Source organism: Telmatherina bonti (assembly GCF_933228915.1).
Source record: "Telmatherina bonti genome assembly, chromosome: 20".
Classification (NCBI taxonomy): domain Eukaryota; kingdom Metazoa; phylum Chordata; class Actinopteri; order Atheriniformes; family Telmatherinidae; genus Telmatherina; species Telmatherina bonti.
The window spans coordinates 26,753,325-26,776,610 of NC_136618.1; the positions used below are offsets into that span (position 1 = coordinate 26,753,325).

The following is a 23,286-nucleotide window of genomic DNA, read 5'->3' on the forward strand; positions in this document are numbered from 1 at the left end:
GTGTAGCACTCACAGATAAATCGTAAACTGTTTAAAATTGTTTTGACATTCATAGCCCAGTGGTTGCGGAGATAGTTATGTTTAAATTCTGCTATGGTTAATTTGTTGACGGTCCCTAACTATCCGCCGGTGGTGAAGACCGCTGCGGTGAAATTTGCTGTCACAACCCCACGACAAAGCAGCTTAGGGTCGGCAATTCATTACGAGGAGACTGTGTGTTCAAATATAGATGGAAGGTATGAAGTTAAGAAGACCGTTGCATCGTGCATCTTAACCCCACGACGAGGTGGCTTCGGGTCGGGAGACTGGGTGTCCGAATATCTGTTGAATATCAAACATCAAACTAACTTTACCTCGGTTGCTGTGTGGGCAAGAAGATTCTCCAATCCTGATGATCAGTTTCACTCCAAAGTATTCCCTGGTTTATTCCACCCACTATCACAATTTTTTTTTTCCTTACACACACCCCATCCAGAACACCAGTATGACTCTCGTCGTGTTTCCTACTCCGTCCTCTGCATCTGCTCAGCTGTTCAGTATTCTCCTTCGAGTCTCTCCAGCAGCATTCAGACGAACATGTCTGTGAATGGTGATGCGTTGGCTGCAGATTTGTGCCTCAGCGGCAAGTTGAGGAAGAACAGCAGTCTCATTCCTTGCTTCAAGGAATAAGAATCAAACTTTTATGTGCAGTCTTTGTTTGTTGAGCAATGCACACTGTGCAGAACATCCAGGGAGCAGCGACGAATTCACTGCAGAGCTGACAGTCCGATGCGTCGGCTGGCTGAAACGAATGCAGCCAGTAGCAGAATATATCAGCTAATTACACTTAATTCCATAAACCACTCGTCCAGAGGCCAGAATGAAACTTTAATGATGTCTAGTTAATATTCTCAATGGAAGCCAAAAATCATCTGTATGATCACAGTTCAGCAAGAACAGCACTTGTGAACTTTTTACCATCATATGATTTACGTTTATAGTAAAGCATAATGTCACTGCGGGCGCATAATGCAGCTAACGCATACATAGTTAATTAATGGATTTGTCAACAACCGTTCTGCTCTTGTGAACACACATAATTTGCCTGAACAGATACTGAGACAAACACGCGCTTTAAAGCCCTAAATGTGTGCAGGTTAAAGTATCACCTCGTCGTCGGTCATCTGTTCTGCGTCCAGCGGCAGATTGGGTCTAATTATGCGACACCCAGGCCGGTAATTAAAGTTTCATATGATTTACGCCAACTGGAGAGGGTCGACTGCTCTCTGCCAGCTCTTCATTTACACCTTTAGACGGAACACACACACGCCCGTCCGCACTTACACCTCCTGCACAGCTGCACGACATCCCACTCACGTTCAAGGACACGGCGAAGAAAAAAGCAGAAGCTAAAGGGATGATGAGAGAGTAATCTGGTTTCCGCTGCTGTTGTTCCTAATGGACAGCAGAGCCAATTTCAACGTGCTTTGTGCAACATTTTTACAATCAATAAATCAAAAAAGCATCATTAGATTGTTATTATGACTAGACAAACACGAGCAGCAGCGAGGACAGCTTTTCTACGGCTTCACACGCAGGTTCCTCATAAACATGGTAAAACGTTTCAGCCCTATCTTTTCCTCTTTAGGTCCCACGGTTGCAGCTTAAACAAACAGACCATTAGTAATCATAATTATGATGTTTTTTTTAACCTATTACAAGACATGCAACATATTCTCACATGAAACTTTAATCTATCGATTCATGTCCTTGGGCATGGCTGCATTTTTAACTGCGAACTACAGGGGTACATTTTCACAGCACATTATGAAGCTGTCTGGAAAGGATGGGTTGATAGTCTAGGATCATGTCTGATGCAGCATTTGCTGCACTAATAATTAAATTGTTTTCCTTTATTTTATTAGTCATTGCTTTAGTATTTCTCTCATCGCTGTGTGGTTCACTGTGTTATTATGTAAGTCAACTGAAAAAGCCATTCAGTCCAATAAGAGTTGCCTTAAATCTCAAATAGGACTTGCAAAACCTTTTTTTTTCTCTTTGTCTTATCCTCTTTTTTTCTGTCCAGAATTTGTCCCAAGCATATTAAAATATTGCAGTTTCCATGGTATATTTCACAGAGACTATAAATGATGAAGGCTAACTGGATTTACACTTAAAGCTGGGGTAGGTAATGTTGGGACAAAGCTGTGACTGTCACGGTAGCGGTGAAGGTGTGGACCCAAACGCAGAGATGCGAAAACTGGGATGCAGGTTTAAGACGAATTTATTATGAACAGAGGAACACAGGGGACTAACACAATGATCAAGCAACTCAAGACAAAAACTGAGGTGTATAAATACACAGAACACAACGAGACACATGTGACACAGATTAACTGAATGAACCCAGGTGAACTACTGAACGCAGACAAAGGCAAAACAGGAACAACCTGCAAAATAAAACAGGAAACCAGGAACAAAGGAAACAGCAAAACATAACCTCATGACAGTGACAAAACATCCATGTGCCTAAAATCAGCTTTTATACCAAGATGAGGCAAAATTCTTTGGTATAAATTAAAGAAGACTATAACCATAAATAGTACAAATCGAGTTCATAGCATGGACCTTTAAACCGCTATAATTACAGCAGGGCCTTTTAATACTACTTATCTTTCTGCTTTGCAAAGATTATATTTCTATCCTGCATTGTTTAGACTATATTTCTACTGTTTTATTCATATAGCTGTGTTTCATATTGTTTTGTTGTATTTCTATCTTGTTTTTTTTGTCTAGTCTCCATTTTGTTATCTCTGTTGTCTGTTTACCTGCCCAGAGACTGAAGTAAAGTAAAGTAAAGTAAAGTAAAGTAAAGTAAAGTAAAGTAAAGTAAAGTAAAGTAAAGTGGATATTTTTAAAAAAAAAAAGCACCTGTAATAAGTTTGTGTCTGAACACCTGATGATAAAAATTCTAAACACCAGTCTTGTAAACTGACCGAAACTTCATAAATAAGGAGAATGAAGTGGGTTTTATTGGATTCGGCTCATTCCTGTAACAAAACACACAGATCGCCGTCCTGTCCAGCATCGTAGATGCATCTACGTTGCTGGACAGGACAGGGTGAAAAAAAAAGCATGTAGATTGTAAGAAATCAGCATCTCTTATGGAGATGATGACAATTTCACATATTTATATGGTATGAGTATGAACTTTTTTATTTATGCACTGATGAGTTTAAAAAAAAAGAGTTACACAATAATTTTACCGATTATTGACATTGCATTAACACGTTTATTTTGAACCCCTATAGATAATCCTAAATTAGTCTGATAAATGTGGTCATTTTGTTTTTTTTCTTTCCTTGTTCCTCCGGTGACGCCCTGAAGTTTTCTTGTTCTGCATTAAGGCACCATTGTAATTTAAATTCATATTAAGTCTTCAGCTTCCAGATAACAGAAAATCCACTTTGTTTGATTGTTTTCTTTTTCTTGTCACACATTAGTTTCATTCATAAAAATCTCGCTCTTCTTCCTTATGAGATGTTAAACATCAGGCGGAGATCTGTTTTCTTTGTTCAGCTGGATGAAAAGCCGCTTCCCTGACGTGTTACTAATGTTTTCCAAAGTGTTTTGTTTGTGTAAATCTGTCACGGCAGGACGCTTTTCCCGTAAAGCAAGAGAATCCTTGCTATTTAATTCTGACATCCTAGTGGATAAAAAAACAACTGAGAATCTAAGGGATATATAGTAAAGAGACGGAAAGGGAATATAAACAACAGCACATTGTTGGATGGAAAGAGAAATCAAGCCTGAAGAGGAAGAAGGAAGACAAAACAGGATGAAGTAGAAAACACTGAAAATTTAATGCACTGGCAGGAATGTGAGAAAACTAAAGGCAATAAATGTGAATAAATGAAAGCCATCAGGATGGATCATTTGGAGGAAGAAAGGCAGAGAAAATGTGATGGAAATGAAAACTGGACAGATTGTAAAGTGACAGTAAAATAGTGTTGTAATGCAGTGGAAGTTAGAAACGAATGCGAGTCGTCATGCAGGTTTATTCACTAAGAGCAGCTCGTTTTCTCTGTTTCTCATTTATATTTAACTATTTAGATTCAAAGTTTAGTTTCTATGAATCTAAAGTTGCTTGTATGTGTTCATACTGGCGAGTGCGTATATGTGTTTGTACTTATGTATGTATGTGTGTGTGTATAGATATGTATATATATATATATATGTATACGTATGTGTGTGTGTGTAGTGTGTGTGTATATATATGTATGTGTATGTATATATATGTATGTGTATGTATATGTGCATATATATATGTATATATATAACATATGAATATATGTATGTATATATATATATATATATATATATATATATATATATATATATATATATATATATATATATATATATATATATATATATATATATATGTGTATATATATGTCTATGTATATATATATATATATATATATATATATATATATATATATATATATATATATATATATATATATATATATATGTATACACATACTTACATATACACACACACACACACACACACATACATATATATTCATTCATTCATTCATTTTCTGAACCGCTTAATCCAATTCAGGGTCGCGGGGAAGCAGGAGACTATCCCAGCTAGTCTTGGGCGACAGGCAGGGTACACCCTGAACAGCTCGCTAATCAATCGCAGGGCTATATATATATATATATATATATATATATATATATATATATATATATATATATATATATATATATATATATATATATATATATATATATATATTATATATACACATACATACATATATAAATACATATATATGTATATATACATACATATATACGTATATATACATACATATATATATATACATATATATATACATATATATATATACATATATATATATACATATACATATATACATATATATATATACATATATATATATATATATATATATATATATATATATATATATATATATATATATATATCTGTGGGCTGTTTCTTTTTTTATTTTTTTAGGGTTTTTTTCCCCTCTCTCTTTATCTCTTTCACTTTTCCTATGTGGTGTTTTCTCTTCTTTCTCTTTCTGTCTTCCTTCTGTCCTCTCCGGTCCAGCAGTACAAACTCTACAATTCAAACAATAACGCAAAATAAACATAGAAATAAAATGAAAATTTAGAAAGTCAAGGGGATCATTGTATCTATAAAGCTTCCCTTGGCAAAGTAAATTTGCTCAGCAGAACACGGCATCCAGACAATCATTCTGCTTGCCTAAATGCTGAACAAGATGCAAAAAAAAGAAAAAAGAAACGAACGCGGGACGCTGTGACATATCTACACAGGTGGAAATAAATGAGCTGGAAGAAGAAAGGTGACCGTTAGGTGGGGTAAAGGATGAGCTGCTTTTAATCTCCTAAAGGTAACATTGCTTTGATTTTGATTAACATGTGATGTTACTATCAGGTAATGACACACCTCGGTGATGACCTTTCCTCCCCCCACCATACACTCTTTTATCTGCCTCTGTCTCTTTATCTGCCTCTTCCTCAGCAGGTTTACAGGTTGTCACTTCTGAGCTTGTGAGACATTTAACTTTCTTTGATGGCCGACTTGCTGCGACAGCAGCGTGTGTTTGTGTGTGTGTCATGATTAAGCTGCTGCTTGCATGGCTGCAGAACATGTACGACGCCGCACTGTGTGGCGCTTTCAGTCTTCAGTTCCTCCCAGCCCATGACAATGGTAGCAGTGTGTTGAGGCGAGTTGAAGACTTCAAGCGCTGCGCAGATTCACGACCCGGACCTCAGCTCACATCGACCAGGAGCCACCTTTTGCTGTGACACGTTGGAGGTGCCGTCGTTGTCGTCGGTGTGTGAATCTGTCGCTCTCCAGATGAGGGTGATGAAGTTAGCTGTGCCATCTCAGCTCGTTAAAACTTTAGCTCTGTTTTTAAGTAAGTTTCTGAAATGTCAGCCAAAGAAAACAAACGGTGCTCCTGTACATCAGCAACAACAAGGACATTGTGATGTCTGCTACAGAAAACCCAACCAAGCAATGTCACTCTTTCTGTTTTCAGTTTTAAGTTGTGAACTTGTACTTTGATTATGCGCATGCGAGGGGATTATTAAACTATTTATGGTGTTATGACCTGACTTGAGGATTGAGACCAAAGCAAATATAAGGATTTTACTTAAAGGGGACATATGTATATTTTATAAAAAAAGTGCCTTTTTCTATCATTTTTCCAAAGATTTAGCCTGCTAAAGAGACTAGAAGCATCTCATCCATGTGTGATTTGCTACAAGACTGCGTTACTGAGCATTCAAAGAGCATTAAACAGTTGCAGTCCGTCCCAGGACGCTGCTGCTGTTGGAGTTTTAACCAGGACTAAGATAACAGAGAACATCACACCACTTTTAAAATCTTTACACTGGTTTCCAGTCTGTCACATAATAGATTTTGAAATACTAAAAGGTATTTTACAATTTACTGAATATATTTTGCTGTTTTCCTGCAAACAGATGGCGTAAAACTGGCAGTGGAGATGTAACTTTTACCAAATGTAGACACCTTTAAATCCAAGTTAAAAAGATTTCTTTTCTCTTGCTGCTTTACATGAAATCTGTACAGTAACTTTTAATTGATATAAACAGCTTTTTTATAATGTTGTAAATGTTTTGTTTTGTATTCCTCTTAACTTTTTCTGTAATGTTACATAATGCGCAATAAGAATCAGCTTGCCTTGCCTTAAGGGCATGAATTTGGCAGCTTGAAAACCAAAACTGTTGCACTGTGGCTAATAAATGACACATGCACCTTTATAGCACATTTTTAGTCCTTCTGATTACTTACAAGCTAATTTCACCAATTCACACACAGTAAATTTCCGTATTTAGCCTCAAGGACACTTGGATTTGCAGTCTGGAAAAGAAGGGTCAAAGTGCCAACTTTTACCAAACAAGACTGTCTGAAAATATGGAGAAATGTTCAAAGAACAGCATAAGTGTGTCCGAAGCATTCCAGAGATTTTCCACAGCACTAGAAGTTGGCTATAATTCAGACTTATGGAAAACAATGTAATGGTGATGGCCTGTTTTAATTGGTGTTCTTTACTTATTTGCTGAAGTTGGAGAATTTGAGTTTCATATTTCAATTCTTTAAAAATACTGAAATGGTCAAAATTGATATCAATAATGAGACTAACAAATCCTTACTTTGGCATTACGTACCCAAACCAAACAGTGGAGAAGAATCAGGCAGGTTTATTTCCCCAAAATGGTGATAAACTTAATTTTAGTCACTTAAATATTTGCTCCACCATGTGGTTGGGCAGCTTCTGAAAACATGAATCACCCTGGAAAGAATCAGTGGTGAAACTGAAAGCCTATTGATCTGAAATGTGACAAAACCAACGATGACAAAACAGCTGGCTCGCCATTATGTTCCACATGTTTGTGCTTTTATCTAGAGAAGTTTGATGCTTTACAAATAAGTAAAATCAAGAACTGCAGCTTTGGGACAAACTGCAAGTCAATCTGCTTGGTATGCGCTGGTATTAGTATTTTCTTATTCGGGATCCTCCACTGTCCCAGTCAATCAAACAACCAACCAACCAACCAACCAACCAATCAAAGTTTATTTATGTAGCACTTTTCATACAACAGTAGCACAAAGTGCTTTACAAACTAAAAAGCAAAAATAAAATAAGGTTAAAAACCCGCCTTCACATACAAAAACATAGACTTTGCCCAAAGTCTATCACATTTACTCACTTTTTAGACACACTCACAAAGATAAAACACATAAAACACTCTCATCAAACCAATCTTAGGGATCTACAATGGCATATTAATCATGACTAGAAAGGCCACTGCCTCAAAATAACAAAAAAAAAAAAAACCAAGAACAAAAATAAAAAAAACAATAAGAAAGGTAAATAATTTAAATGACAATAATAAAAGAAAAGTCTAGAAATCGAACTAATTAAAAGCCTGATTAAAAAGATTGGTCTTGAGCTGACTTTTAAAAACCTCAACAGTATCCACCGTCCTCAGGTCCTCCGGCAGACTGTTCCACAAATGTGGGGCATAAAAACAAAAAGAAGACTCACCCTGAGTCTTTGTTCAAATATTTAGAATTTGTAAAAGTCGCCCATTAGAGGACCTAGGGCCCTGGATGGCTCGTATCTGACGATATCCAATAAGTAAGAAGGCCCAAGGCCATTAAGAGTCTTAAAAACCAGTAGTAAGAGCTTAAAATCACCCCTGAAGCGAACTGGAAGCCAATGCAGAGACTTTAGGATGGAGGTAATGTGGGCTCTCCCTCTGGTCCCAGTAAGCAAACGTGCTGCAGAGTTCTGCAGCAACTGGAGAGATGCTAAGGGTTTTTGCTGGACGACCAGATGGATATGGGTAGTAGTGGGCGCCCATGCCTGCCATTAACAGGTTGGGTGTTGCGGTGGTGGCCTCTGTGGTCATGATTAGTATCCCAGTGTGGATGGATCCCTAAGATATCGCTTCTTCATAGTCAGCTAAGCCTGGTGTAGGGGTCTAATGTTTGCCTGAGGGGTTGGATGAGAGTGTTTTATATGTTTTACCAATGTGAGTGTCTGTGAAAACGTGAGTATATGTGTTTGACTTTGGGTGAATTTTATGTTCTTGTATGTGCATGTGTGTTTTAACCTTGTTTTAGCTTAAAGCCCCTTGAGCTACTTTTATGTGAAAAGTGCTATAGAAATAAACTCTGATTGATTGATTAGCTTTCAAGATTTTTATTATGTGCTCTGTCACATGTTAATACTGTGCTTCAAGGATTATTGAGAACTGATAATCTCATAAGATGTGAACTTGGTAAAAGAGAGGAGTCAGTCACGTTATGCCCAAAACTGGCAGGTAGGAACAGCGCTGCAAATTCATGTTGGAAAAAGGTGGCACTTTACTGCACCACTCCCAGACTTTTCATTAAGATCTCTGGAAACTGTCAACTTGTCAAAAAAAAAGGCAGAATATCCATTTTATAACAAATGAAATAAGAATAAGCTGTAAGCTTTGGGAGCTCCAGGAGGAAGAAAGATCGGGGAACAAAAGGTTCGGCGTGTCTCCTCTGAGACCTCCGCTGCCAATACAAAAAGCCACACAAACAAAGCAAACGCTCACTTCCGGGAACAGAACTCAACTGTCTTAATTATCCACTTATTAGAAATTCAGTATGTTTTACTAAATAATGTTGCCCTAGATCATCACAAGGCGAATATTAACAAACATAAAAAGGACTTCAGCCTCACCTAAATCACATAATAAACACACTCTGCTCTGTTCTGAAGGGCTTGTATGTACTGGATGTACCTGAATCAGTCAGGGTTCATTACCTTTTGGTCAAATTCAGACTGTACTCTGCATGTTTTGTTTTTTCTTTTAAATCTGAAAACATCTTAATTTAAGATTGTACCAAACATCAGCAAAGCAGCAGTGGTTCAAGAATAATGAATCCTGAACATTTTAATTTCTTTTTTGTTTTACGTGAAAATGGCTCAACCCACCAGTCCAGGGGCATTCATGCAGAATGTTCAGTGAAATTTCATTTATCACATTCTTACATTTACTGAAGTAAATTATCTGAATATTTTTGGCAAAATTAAATTTTTACTCTCAAGGTTAGACTGAGGATTTTGAAAAACAAAAAACAATGAAAGATCTTTTATTAATTTGATGTTAGTTTGAAGGCTGTTCCTTCATATAATGATTGAATATGTTTTCATTTTTACTTTTAAAAAACGTTAAATTTATCATTAATTTGCATAGAAATGTGGGCTTTTGCGAGTCTCTATCGAAAATTATTTTGAAGTTCTTTTAATACTGAATAACTTCACATTCTTAATTAAAACTTTTTGTGGAAACTTGAAAATGAAAGAAAACTGTGCAGGAAGTTAAACCATCAGCTTTTACCCTTTAAGCCATGTGCATATATTTTAGGTGTCTGTACTAAAATTGCAAATCAATAATAAAATGACTGTCGTACGGAAAATAAAAGGACCCAATACCAGATGAACAACCTTGTGGGTACAAAAACAGTTTATTTACCAAAAGAGTGGCACGTGGAGTTGGCAGGGCCGGTTGGCAGGCCAGCACAGGGATGGCAGCTGAGGGACTGGAATGGCCGGTCAATCGGAGAGTTTCTGAAAAAACAAGGTAAAATTCTTTTGTAGACAGAACTGACAAACTATTGCAGAGAGCAGAAATAGTGCAGCCAATAACCAAAAGATTAACATCAGCTTTGAGGGGAACTTGCCAGGAGCAAAAATCCCACCTAAAAAACAAAAGACACGCCCATACACACCACACACACACACACACACACACACACACAAACACACAAACACCAGGGTCATCAGACACATCACTATGACCACTTCTCTGCAACAGGAAAGTGTACTGAATACTTGCGTCAGCGTCATAGTACAGGAGCTCAGGTGTATGTGTTGCTGGTTAAATGAATGTGGAATGTAATAAAAATGGAAAAAAAAATACTTTCAGAAAGAATATTATGATCCTTTTTGTATGCTGTAGCTGTATCTCTAACCCTCTTTCAGATAATAGAACAATATGTGAACCTTATCTCTGCACAGGTCAAATCGTAAGTGAACCAGAACAAAATTAATACAAATAATACAGGTGAAGTCTACAAATGGCCATTTTGGCACACAGGGTCCATCTGCTAATAAAGTTCCCCAATTAAAGAATCCTCAAGTTTTAAAAGGTTAAATAAATGATAATTAGTTCTGTTTTGTTGCTTCTCAAAAAGAGAATCTTGTAAATTAAGCTTGGAAGATTGTTATAACACATGTTGCTTCAGGTTTGTGTGAATTAAAGCGAAACAATGTCTGCATGTGTGAAAAACCATTACTAACCTTGTTCTTCATTTATTTTTCAGAGGTTTACAGTAGGAAGAATATTCTATAATTTACCAGTGGAGAAAAAAACAAATAAAATGGTACAATCTAAAGAAAAAAAAGTAGATTTAAAATGAAGATTCCTTCACATCTCCAGTATTCAGATCTGCAAAAGGTCAGAATCTTACTCTATATTAGTTTTGCTTTTTTTTTTTTAGTAATTCCACTATGCACCACTTTATTTCACTATCTGTGTGACCCAACATTTAAACGCCTCATCTATGCACCGTAAATGTCATATGTGTTTTTCCGCGAATGAAATTTTCTTCTGTTCTCTGAGGTCTTTTTATCAGCCGCACGCTGAAAGCGCTAACACTGAGGTTCCCTTCATCAGTGACAGTTCTCCATCTCGTCTTTATAGTTTGGCCTTTCAGATAGAGCGGAAACATAAAGGACAGAGATACAGCAACAGTTTGAACTTTTCCAAAGGTTTTTTAATAAAACTGCTTTCATGCTGTTGGTCACGTTTACAGATTGCTAATAAACTAGAAACTACATGCTAGGAGGGAAGCCGCCTAGGTTTGTTTGATAGCAAAAAATAGCAGTAATTAAATTTTAAATTTTGCTCCTGATGGCGGCACTTACATTCACTCATCACTGCATGACTCGTCACTCCGGTGGTTGGTAGCCTGATCTTTAATTTGTTTATTACTCAATCTGCTTATTGAGTACCATGTACGAATGACTAAATACAGCTGAAAAGAACTGCTTAACATCGGTTTGAGTCAAGGAAGCTGTGTTTTTAACTTGTGAGATCCACGTCAAAACATCCCAACAAACTTCTTGGACTAGTTACCATCCCTGCTGCAATGCGACAAAACAATACCACAGCAAATGCATGATGAAGTCAAATCTAAGGCATATATATATATATATATATATATATATATATATATATATATATATATATATATATATATATATATATATATATATGCTGTGTGTATGTATATGTACTTAATACTGTATGATTGAATCTATATTTAAAGTTCGCAAAGCTTTTCTTGCAATTCTTATGGCTGAAGTCAAAGTCAAGTCACTTTTAGCTTAAAGTCTTCATAGCAAAGTCGCAGTTTATAGAAACTCTGTTCTGTAAATGTGTCTGATGTGAGTTTTTCTGTGTTGTCTTTAGTTTTTGTTTCCTGTTTTATTTAGTAGATTTTCCTGTTTTAGCTCCCTTGAGTATTTTTCCTGTTTTGCTTCATGCTCATTCGCTCACCTGATTTCCTCATTTACTTCACCTGTTCCTTATTAGTCACTCATTATATGTATACTCATTGGTTCTCACTTTCCTGCGTCAGATCATTGTCATATTTCCTCCGTCCACTGTTCCTGTGCAGTCTGTAAACCATTTTTGTTTGTATTTTGTCTGCCTCCTGCCTCTATGTCCTTTTATGTCCCCACATCTTTTATTTATTTTTTTTTTTAACCTTAATTTTACCAGGTAAAATCAATTGAAAACAACTATTTATTTACAATGACCTGACGAGAGGCCCCAGCAATTAAAGACAAAAAAAAGACTAAACAAAACAAAATGAAATGAGGCCAGAGAAGAACAGGTAAAAGGAAACAAAACCCTCTCAAAATGTCTCATTCTTCTTCTGAACACATTCAGTGAAGCATGATAGTTGTTTTAGTACAAAGGCAGCAACGAGCTAACATTTACACAACTGTGGCAGGTGTCTTTTAAGGTGGATTTGGTAGGTTGGCATCTTGGATTTTTTAAACCATAGAGGTTGCAGTTTGCTGCTCTTATACTGGTCCCTATTTAATAACTTTTTAATACCCAGTGGTTACAGCGGCGCTGTAACAACAGATGTGTTGCTGTTATTTTGATTGATGGCACATGTGGACGCATCTGTTTTTGTGTGACAAGATGTCAGTGTTACGTCTGGGGAAATTACAGCACACAACAAAAACAGCAGACAGGACATCAGACAGTGTTTCAATCCCTATGAAGAATGAAAAAATTTGAGTCCAGGTCTTAAGTCTTTTGAGTGCAAGTCCAAGTCGAGACTGAAGTCATAAAATGTGGCGTAAGTGTGACCTGAAACTCTGAGATATACATAAAGTAAACTCTGCCTGGAAAAGTTTCTCCATTTTTTCTGGACTGGATATTATAAAAAGGCGATGGAACATTTAATTTGTCTCCCACAGTTTCAACAGCAATCCCCCCAAACACACACAACACAGTTTCTTCTGCACACTTCATGGTGGGAGCCACACCTGTAGATGCCATATGTTCACTCTCAGTCGCGGATTGCATCAGCTCCAACATGAAGGCCTAATTTACACTGTTGCCTCCAAACAGCTGATGGTGAGCTGCATCTGTCGCTTGAACTCTGGAAAGCGTTGATGATTGCTGTGATTTGTGCTGCTGCTTTAATAAACTTCTCTCTTGCAGCAGAAGGAATTGTTGAGGCTCTATTCATTTTTCTGCTGTCTCTTTCATTCAACCGCTTCCAACTGAACATCAATCGTGGCCCACATTTAGAAGGATGTCTCAGTTCCTACAGTTTAACTGCAGGAGATGAGAACCTTTTCTGTGCTTCGGTGGGGGATGCACAGGTGTATAACATGCAGATATCCTCAGCATCTGTGACATTTAAGGAAGGTGTGGCAAATAAATCCCAAACATTCAATATGTCGCTCCCAACAGATGATACGCATGTCAATACTGAGCTGAAGTCATTTTGAAATGTTTTGAGGTCTCTGAAGTGGGTTCTCTCTTCACCTTAAGGTCAAAAAGTTACATAATGTGACTTTAAGTCCTATCAAAACACAGTCTAGTGTATGTCTATTGGTAGAAATCAAAGCGAACACAAATAAAATGTGGAGTTCCTCAAGGCTCCATCTTGGGGCCACTGCTGTCAAACATCTACATGCTCTAACTCCCTCAAATGATGAAAAACCACTACATATGTTATCATAACTATGTCAATGACACACAAATCTACATAACCTTCTCACTAAGAGGCTATAGTCCAATCCAAACGCTGACCAAATGCATTGATCAAATTAAAACTTAGATGTACCAAAACTGCCTCAGTTAAATGAAGAAAAAAACTAAAAGAATAGTTTTTGTAAGCAAGGAAGAAAGATTAAAAGTCAGCACTAAGCTTCAAGCAGTGATATTAAAAACCAAAAACAAAGCAGAAGTCTGGGATTAGTTATGGACTCAGATTTACATTTTACCACTCACATCAAGACAGTTGTGATGTCGCCGTTTATCCTAAGAGAACACATTGATGTTTGAAGGACTGATGTCTCTGCAGGATTTAGACAAAGCTGTCCATACATTTATTCTTAGTAGACAGGACTGTGGTAAACACTCTGCTGTCAGGTCTCCCTGAAACGTCCATCAGATAGCAGCAGTTAGTTTAGATTGCTGCTGCTCAATTCCTCACAAAGACCAAGAAAGTAGATCTATCATGTTATGTTTTGTGTTGTGTCTTTAGTTCTAGTTTCCTGTTTTATTTTGTAGTTCTTCCCTGTTTAGTCCCCTTCCCTTGTTTCCTGTGTTGCCTTTGTTCCTGTTCATAGTTTTCACCTGGTCTCGTTAGTTTAATCCATTTCACCTGAGTTTTGTTGTGTTCTTGTGTGTATTTATACCTCTCTGTTGCAGTGTTTCAGTTGCTTGTCCATTGTGTACTTCTGGTAGTCTCCCCATGTAGTTTGCCCTCAGTTGAGGTTGTTTTTTTTTTTAAATAAAGCATCTAGAGTCAGAATCTCTGACTCCAATCTCCGCATTTGGGTCTTCACCTCCTTGCCACCATGACAGAATGGACCAGCCAGCTACAAACCCGTGGACTGGCCCTGGTCCATGCCGCCTGGGTCCCAGCCCTGGTCCCGTCCAGCGCTGCAGGCTCCCACTTAAGTGCCCAGATCCCGTCGGGCGCTGCAGATCCCTGTCTCCAAGGGGGTCCAAGAAATGGACGCTCCTCTCATGATCTCTGTTCCCAAGGGGGTCCTGGAAAGGGCCACTCCTCCTCTGACTCCAGTGCCTGACGAGGTGGTTGCTCCTCCTTCACGGCCCCCACTGCCACAGTGTCCAAAGAGGTCGCTTCTCCTCCACAGTCCCTTGTTGCCCCAGCACCCGACGAGGAGGTCACTCCTCCACTACTGGCCCCTCCTTGCCACCGTGACAAGATCATATACCTCAGGTCCTCATATATTTTCGTTGTTTGCTCACTGTCAAAAACTTACTTCAATATCCTTCAGGTAGTTTACAAAGCACTGAATGCCTTGTGTCCAAAATAGTCTGGATCCTCTGGTTCATTATGACAGATCTCCCAGATCCTCAGGGTCAAGTCTACTTTCTGTTCCCAGAGTCAGAACTGTACATGAAGAATTAGCTCCTTGTTTTTATGCTCCTACATCTCCAAGGATGTAGTAACCAACATCCACTCCACCTATGTTCCTGGTGTAAACTGGTCAAAAACCATAGTTGGCCATTGTATAACACGTGTGCATTTTAAGGACCAGATCGTCATGGAGGATTCCTTCTAGTTCCGATAACATCCCAGAAAATCCATTTTCTATTCACTCCAAAGAATGATAGTCTAAGCTTTGACAGTCAAACCAGTGCAATGATGGGCTAATGTAATCAACAGTATCTACACACTGAGGTCGTCCCCAGCTGCTCTGTTTTCAGGTAGTGTCAAAAGAATGTGTCTATGTCACTAGACTTCTAATTTGGGAAACAGATGATATCTGATTCCAGCATTTACAACTGCGCTTATTCCACAAGGAGAGCAGCCATTTCATGCTGCAATGGCTGCTCTCCTCTCCCTCTCTCTCCAAAACTGGATGCATTTTGTTGCATTGACAGACATTTTTCTTTAGACATTTTAAAGTTCTGCAACCCCTGACAGTTTGCAAGGCCGGGAGCAATCATAAACCACCTCTGTGATGTGCAACTGAATATCTAAACAGAAGGGCTGTTGCAGCAACTGCAAGAAATAGCAGATCTGAAACAGAAACATACAGGACATGTTAGATGTGATATGACATAGTGGTTCCCAAATACTATTAACTTGATAGAATTTTTACATTTCTTAAAGCCTTGCCAATGTAGTGAGAAACAAAGATTGTCCACATAGTTGCATTGTCTTTATACAAATTTAGAGGAGACGCTGTAGAATTCTGCAGGTTTTCTGCTGTTATACGTTTCTCATACAAAAATAATCTTATCAAGGCAAGAAACCACATTAATTTTATAACTTGCATTACTCTGTTGCCCTGTTGCTTCTGAAGACCAGTAAAGTTCTCTTTATGATCAACGCTAAATATACATACACACGCAGACATATTCTTCTGTACATCTTCACAGTTCTGCGTGTATTTTGGTGCATTTTCAGAGGGGATGGATGGATAGTGTCGTCTGGTGCATGCGCAGGATGGGGGATTGGATCTAAGTCAAGATTCAGTTCAATCTGTTGGTATCCTTATCTGGGCTATTTATTATGAATTGACCTGAATAGAAGTGTCTGTAAAGTGCACTGAGATGACATTTTTGTGAAGAGGTCCTGTGCAAATCAAGATGAATTGAAATGAAATGAACACCAAGCTTGACGCAGCAAACAAAGCAAGTAAAAGTAGCAAAACATCACTGGAAGCAAATGGAGCAAAGAATAAGAAGCCACACTACATTTAATGGCGGAACAGACCACGGCTTTGTCTCTCTCTTTGAGAACGGGCATTATCATGATCTCTTCCACCATCATTATGCCTACTATTGTCTGAAACTCCCTGCAAAATCTGGACATAAACTTCAGACTCTGAACTTCCGTCTGGTGGAGGGCAGTAAGGTACCATGGCATGGTGGCTGGACAATATGAGCCTTAATGAACCTTAATATGTCCCGGCTACCTCCACAGCTAGTACTGCCTGAGTGGGAAGACAGGATGTGTACCATCCATACAATGCTATGTGATAGAAAAACACAATTAAATTGTAAAGGGTGTTGGAAGGCTTGTTTCTCTCTCTCCCTCCCCCTCTCTCTCCCCCTCTCTCCCTCTCCCTCTCTCTCCAACATGACAAATTAGGAAAAAACTGCATAAATCCACAGCTAAAAACGCTGTTTTTCAAAAGAAACTAGGAAATTGTAAATTGCTTTGTACCCCACAGAGATAAAATTGATCCTAATAGCACATCAACATTTGATGTCTTTAAACATGCTGCAGCACGATGTTGCACACTTTCTAGGCCTTGCAAGTGTTTATTTAGCAAAACATGCTTAGAAGTTTGGAGGCATACTTGAAACATATGCCAATCATGTACTTTTATGGAGTACTGTGCAAGAGAGCATTTGTGTGTCAATGGCAATTTCTACTTTCCTCCTGCATCACCACTTGGAAATGGTAAGTTAGGAGTTATGAGCACATGATTAGGTTTGCTAAGTGCTGTACGTGGTTACAGCTACGCTTTTATGTGTTCAGATCCAGGTTACACAAACGCTGCCCGACAGAAAACAGCAGTCTGAATATCAACCATTTTCTGACGCTGCCACATGTTTGGCAAATAACCAGTTTTACTTCTTATGTGTTACTGGTCGCATTGAACTGGTTGATTTGTTTTTTCTTCCTATAACTTTGAATCATCAACAAGGCATTTAAAAAAAAAAAAAAAAAAGCATACCGCTACCAAAGCGGTCAACGCAAACAGAATTTGCATCCGCATTCAATCCCTAGGAATTTTTGTATTTTTCTTTTGGGGAAAGTTAAAAAGAAAGCTTTGAATGAACAGGCCTGTTTGAACTTATGACGGGCTCTGTGTCACATACTCCACTGCCATCAAACAGATTCGTTTTTTATCATTTTGGTATCGCCCATTAAAGTCTGAGGAGCTATTTAAAGTATTTTGACCATATGGCAGCGTTTTCACACACATGACCTTCCTGGGTTTTTTTTTTTGCAGATGTTCCTCAGGAGTGAAAGTAAAACCAAATCCTTCAACTCCTCAAACATACATCCCTGAAAGCCAACCACGCAGATGCAAACTCCACCATCTTAAAATTCCAGCGCGTGCCTGCTATCCCTCCTGACGTTGTCCTGTCCTCCATCATTTTCACTCCTCTCCATTTTCTCCTTCTCATTTCCCACTCACACTTCACACTTCTAGCCTTTTTGTTTCCTCCGGGAGTTTTACATCACACAAACACCTTTTTTGCCGACTGATTTCAGCCTTCCAGTAAATTGAAACATGATGATTTAAATCTTTTAGTGTCTTCACTAATCGTGAAAGCTGTATCCTTTCCTCTGACATAAACGGTGCCTCATATTTAATGCACCATCTGGCAAGTGCTAAGTATTACAGTTAAGGACTACAGACTGCTCTCATTTTTCTCATCATTAGCTGGACTTTTTCTTTTCCTCCTCAGGATGGGAACATGCTGGAGGAACGTGTGCATTATAATGATATAATAAGATAAATCGGGTTTTACATTTCACACAGTTTACCTGATAGATCTGCGGCGCCCTGGGGAAATGTAGTAGACTTAAAGTATACATGTGGAACAGTAGCGTATACTAAGTACACTACGTTTATCCAGGGAACGCCTGCTCTGCTTCAAACACAGGAAAGAAGACAGAGAAACTGAACTGGATCCAAATACATTCAGCGAATAAACAGACTCAAACAGTTCTTTATTCTGAACCAGAGTACTGTCATCATTATTTTGTTAAATGTTTCAGTAACTGGAACTATAATCTCTGTCAGGTCTTGGATTTTGTCAGTGATTTGTCCGTTTTTTTTATTTTGAAAATGGCTTTTCTTGTGTGTCTTGTTCTGTCGAATGTGTTGTCTTTAGTTTTTACCACAGTATTTTATTCATGTGTGACTTTTGGGGACTCTTCAACATGTACTTAAACTTTAAAAGTTGAGGTACGTCTGGGAGATTCTGAGAACAGATGGTACACATGTTGTGCTATGATTTTATATAAGCTTAGAGCTACAGCTGCATTATTCCAAAAAGATTCATTTTCATCCAGAAAGACGTGATACTTTTCTCTTTTCTAAATGTACTATATTCTGTCTTCATTTAATGCTTAATAGTTTTAAGAGACTCCGGGGCTTTATATATTTCCTCACTAGTTCATATTTTCATCGAAGTACTTTTTGTGTGTGTGTGTGTGTGTGTGTGTGTGTGTGTGTGTGTGTGTGTGTATTTGTTTATTAGATTAATTTAGCTGCAAATTGTTTTCCTGAAGAACTGAAACATTATGTTTGGAATACTGCATGTTAAGTCGACTTGGACTTTTATTCTGATCGAATTTAAGTCATAATAATAGAAGCAAAGTCACAAAATGGCTGGAATTATTTATCATCTTAAAGAGACAGATTTTTGTCAGGTTTTAACAACAGTAAATTAACATTTTTAAACATGAAATCCTGCAAATGGGGAACTTTGAGAGCAGGTAGCAGTGATGTGTGTGTCTAAATGACCATTTTGGAGACCTCTCCTGAACTGGCTTCAGTGAAACTCACTCTAATTTCCTTCGGCTTCAATATATCAGAGCTGGCATTTGCAGAGATAATGTCCATGTATTAAACTATGATTTAATAGTGGTATACACCTTACAGCGTCCCCTTTTAAAAGAGGTATTTATATTCACCCTGAAGAAGTTTGATTTTTCTTCGGCAAACCTGAAGTTTGGTTATTTATGCCATAAACTTCATTTATTCTTCAGCAGCAACACTTGAAACACTGAAATTACATATTTTAACAAATCTCAAAACACTCTAAGAGTCTTCAAACAGGTTGCAAACATTTATTCATTTTGTTACAAGTTTTGTCTAATCAAGCTTAGGGACTTAATATTAAATAATCAAATACTTGCATATAAAATTAATTTTCCAAAGCCAGCATCTGATGTACAGGTAATGTTTGTGGCGATAAGAAAAGTCTTGTTCCCCTCCAGGCGGAATTGCTTCAGTCATATTTTAGCTGAATTGTGATACCTGCAGTCTGTAGCCTACGCTTCTAAAATTTGGATTCATTGCCTTTGTGGGGTGATGAAAGCGAAGGATACAGAAATGTGTTGCTGACAACGCCACCCAGGGGGGATGCTACTCCTGGGAAACTGCTGACCAGAACACACTGGTTAGGCACGCAAATTCGTCACCACTCGGCAGAGACCGTTCAAGTTACAAAACAAAACAAATTACAAAATAATCTAAATCTTATTTAAAATCGCCAGGCTGCCAGCTGAAATGGAGGAGACAAAAAAATGGGCCATTGCAGCATTTAAACAAAAAGGAGAAACTTACAAACCAAATCACCTGTGCACTACACCCCAAGTGAACAATCGTGAAGAAACCAAAACCCACCACCAGGGAGGGGAAATGCTGCCTCCGGCCCACAGCACCTGCACACAGGATAAAAAGTTCAAATACAATGCTAATTAAAACAAAACAAAACATTAACCCAAATACAATAAACAAAATACACAAAGGAAATCTAATGGGTTAAAAAAAACAATTATAAGGTGGGCCCAGAAAGTAGGGCCAACCGCATTCAGTTAGAAGCCCCTCGCAGCACTCAAAGGTAATGTAGGGCGAGCCGGGACATTAAGCCAGAGCCCGGAAGGCAGCCGGACCAGTACGTTAGGTGGAGCCAGGGCTGGGATCACTGGAACTCCAAGAGGGTTTGCATGTACCCAGCCCAGCTAGAGATTCAGCACAATTAATATAAAATAATGCAAATTTATGCCCACATAAAACAGCGCAGAGCGTGTGCAGCGTCAAATGTGAACAATCTTGTGGTGCGCCAGTCTTGCCCCACATGAGCGACCAGCTCAACTACGAGTGGAAAAAAAAGGGCAAACCGCTTAACATATAAAGAAAACTGAGTGGACAAGGATCCGGTAGCAAGACTTACCTTTTTGATGGAGACAGATCACGCTACCGTCAACCCACTGCGTCAATACCTGCGCTGTACTGCCAACATGTGACACTCCGGCAGCACAGCGCCATGTAGTGGCCTGGGGGAAGAGGACCTCCGGCCACACCTATAAAACCTAAAATATGACTCACGCAACAGTGCCGTAAGCCTGATTAAAAACCTTGTAATGAAATCAGCTGCAGCTGGTTTGTATTTTTGCATTGAGTTTGTGTAAATTATGATTGATATATGAGCCATATGTTAGTATATCGTGCAATAATGTTTTACTTACTATCAAACAAAGACAGCATTTATCTGTTGCTATATGGCATTTCTTACATTCCATTTATTCTTTTATCAACCAAGCAGAAGATAGCGGTCTATCATTTCTGGTCTCAGTCTTTTCCCATTTTCCCGTCCTGTAAAGTTAAATGTCATCCATTTATTTGCTGAAACAGCTTGAATTTCAGATCTACGGAGATATATGAACGATTCACACGGAAAAGCAGCCAGTGAACCATCAGAGCTAATCTGTACTGAATCTGAATTGAACAATATGGCTTGGAATGCAAAAGGGACCTTAGACCGGCGCTTTGGTCAGCGCTGCAGCCTCATAGCAAGCAGGTTGCTGGTTCAAACCTTGGCTGGGGGATTTTCTCTGGCTAGGGCTAGGCGTGCTTCCTCCCATCCCAAAGACATGAATGTTAGGTTAACTTAATGTATGCAAGTTTTTTTTTTTTTGGGTTAAAAGTTTACAAATAACTGTAGAATGGATTAAAAATTCCAGAAAAGTTGTAACTGTGGGCAGTGGAAATAAAATCAGGATGTAAATTCAAGCTCACATCAAATTTTATGTTTTTTATGACACACAAAGGTTAAATGTAGTATCAAAAATTATTTTTCATTAATTAACCATATTAACTGTTAATTGTTTATGTAATATTATGAAGAAATTTTTTTTAATAAGATTTACAAATCTTTGCATTCAGTTCATACGGATATGTGTTATTTTCACACTGCAGTCAGTGACAGTATTTCTTTATGTCCGTGTGTGTGTGTGTGTGTGTGTGTGTGTGTGTGTGTGTGTGTGTGTGTGTGTGCGTAGTTTTACAGGTGTTTCCGGGCATTCTTCTGCTGCTCCACAGAAGATCAAGGCACCACCTTAAAGACATTTTCGAGGGCGACTAAGACGTTCCGCACGCCTCGCCAGGAAAAGGACATCCACGTGTCCGCCCCTGCACCCTCCACAGTCCTGCCCACCCCCAACTCCATCCACGGATCCTCACAGGGGGCCAATCATGTGGCTCCAGCTTCAACAAATCAAGGCTGTAACGCTTCCGAAGCTCCTGCTGCTGTCGGCCCCAAACCTAAACGGATCCTGGTGGCCCACTACAGGGAATGAAAAGAGCGAGACAGCAGGACCTCGGTGTTCACAGATAATGAAAGGAACAAACGCACGAGGGAGCAGGTTCTGTTTACGACAAATCCTCGTAATAACAGAAATGTGCAAATGCAAAATGACCTCAGACAGAGGCGTGAGAACATGTGAGGACGTTCTCATCCCAAATCAGACTGACATTTTTTTGCAATGTCTGTAAACAGGAACACGAAATATCTCATCCTGCTTTCCCGAGCCGCTGTGCACAAAGCAGAAGATATGAAGATCAGGGCTACAAGGTGTTTTGTGTTGACATTACACACTTCTGCAGTTCAGATGTACTCGCCATAAACCTGTATGTCATGCACAAGAGCACAAACGTTGGATTGAAGCCGAATTTTTTCCACCTGCAGTTGTGCAAAAAGGGCCTTGAGGAATTCATCCCAATATTACATTTGCAAAACTTTGTATAAGTTTGTCAGGGCAGCTGTTTGTTTCGCCAGTCCTGGTTTTCTTTGTGGAGGAGAAACAGATCAGCGCTGTAGGGTCAGAACACGGTCCACACACAGTCAGCGTGAAGAGGCTGATGACAAAACACAGGAAACACTGCGGCGCATTTTAACTAAGTATTGACTGGTGTTGGATGGCAGACATCATCATCCTCAGAAACGTTGCCTCTGATTTTTTTTTAAACCAAACCAAGTGTTGTTTTAGAGAAAATAAAGTGAAAAAATACTCTGTTGGTTACAGTTTATTTCCCCTTAAATGATTTAGTAGCTATAAACTGTTTCCAGTCTTTACTAAATGCTTTATGATACACTGTAATGTGTTTGAGCAGAAACATCCCTTTTTTTTTCTTTTTTTTTTTAAGTGTTTATCCAAATTTTACAGAACTTCAGCTTCTATGAAGATTTCCGCCTGTAGTGTTACATAAACCATGTGTTTTATGTTTGTGTACAGCTACAGGGAGACCAAAAGGGAGTGCTTGTTTTCTTTTGAAGAGGAGGTTTTATGATGTCCTAAACCAAAGTCAGAATATTTCGCCAACAGCTGGAAGAAAA

The 23,286-nt window shown here is 38.5% G+C and overlaps 1 protein-coding gene across 1 annotated transcript in view; it reads left to right on the forward strand.

The window, feature by feature from the left end:
* Positions 1-22,249, forward strand: part of tmtopsb (teleost multiple tissue opsin b) — a gene marked incomplete at both ends in the record, with an annotated part of 78,281 nt that extends 56,032 nt beyond the window's left edge. The window contains one exon of the mRNA XM_079260162.1: positions 21,953-22,249. Coding sequence (XP_079116288.1) covers positions 21,953-22,249 — 297 coding nt within the window. The remainder of the gene's footprint in view (positions 1-21,952) is intronic.
* Positions 22,250-23,286: the final 1,037 nt, after the last annotated feature.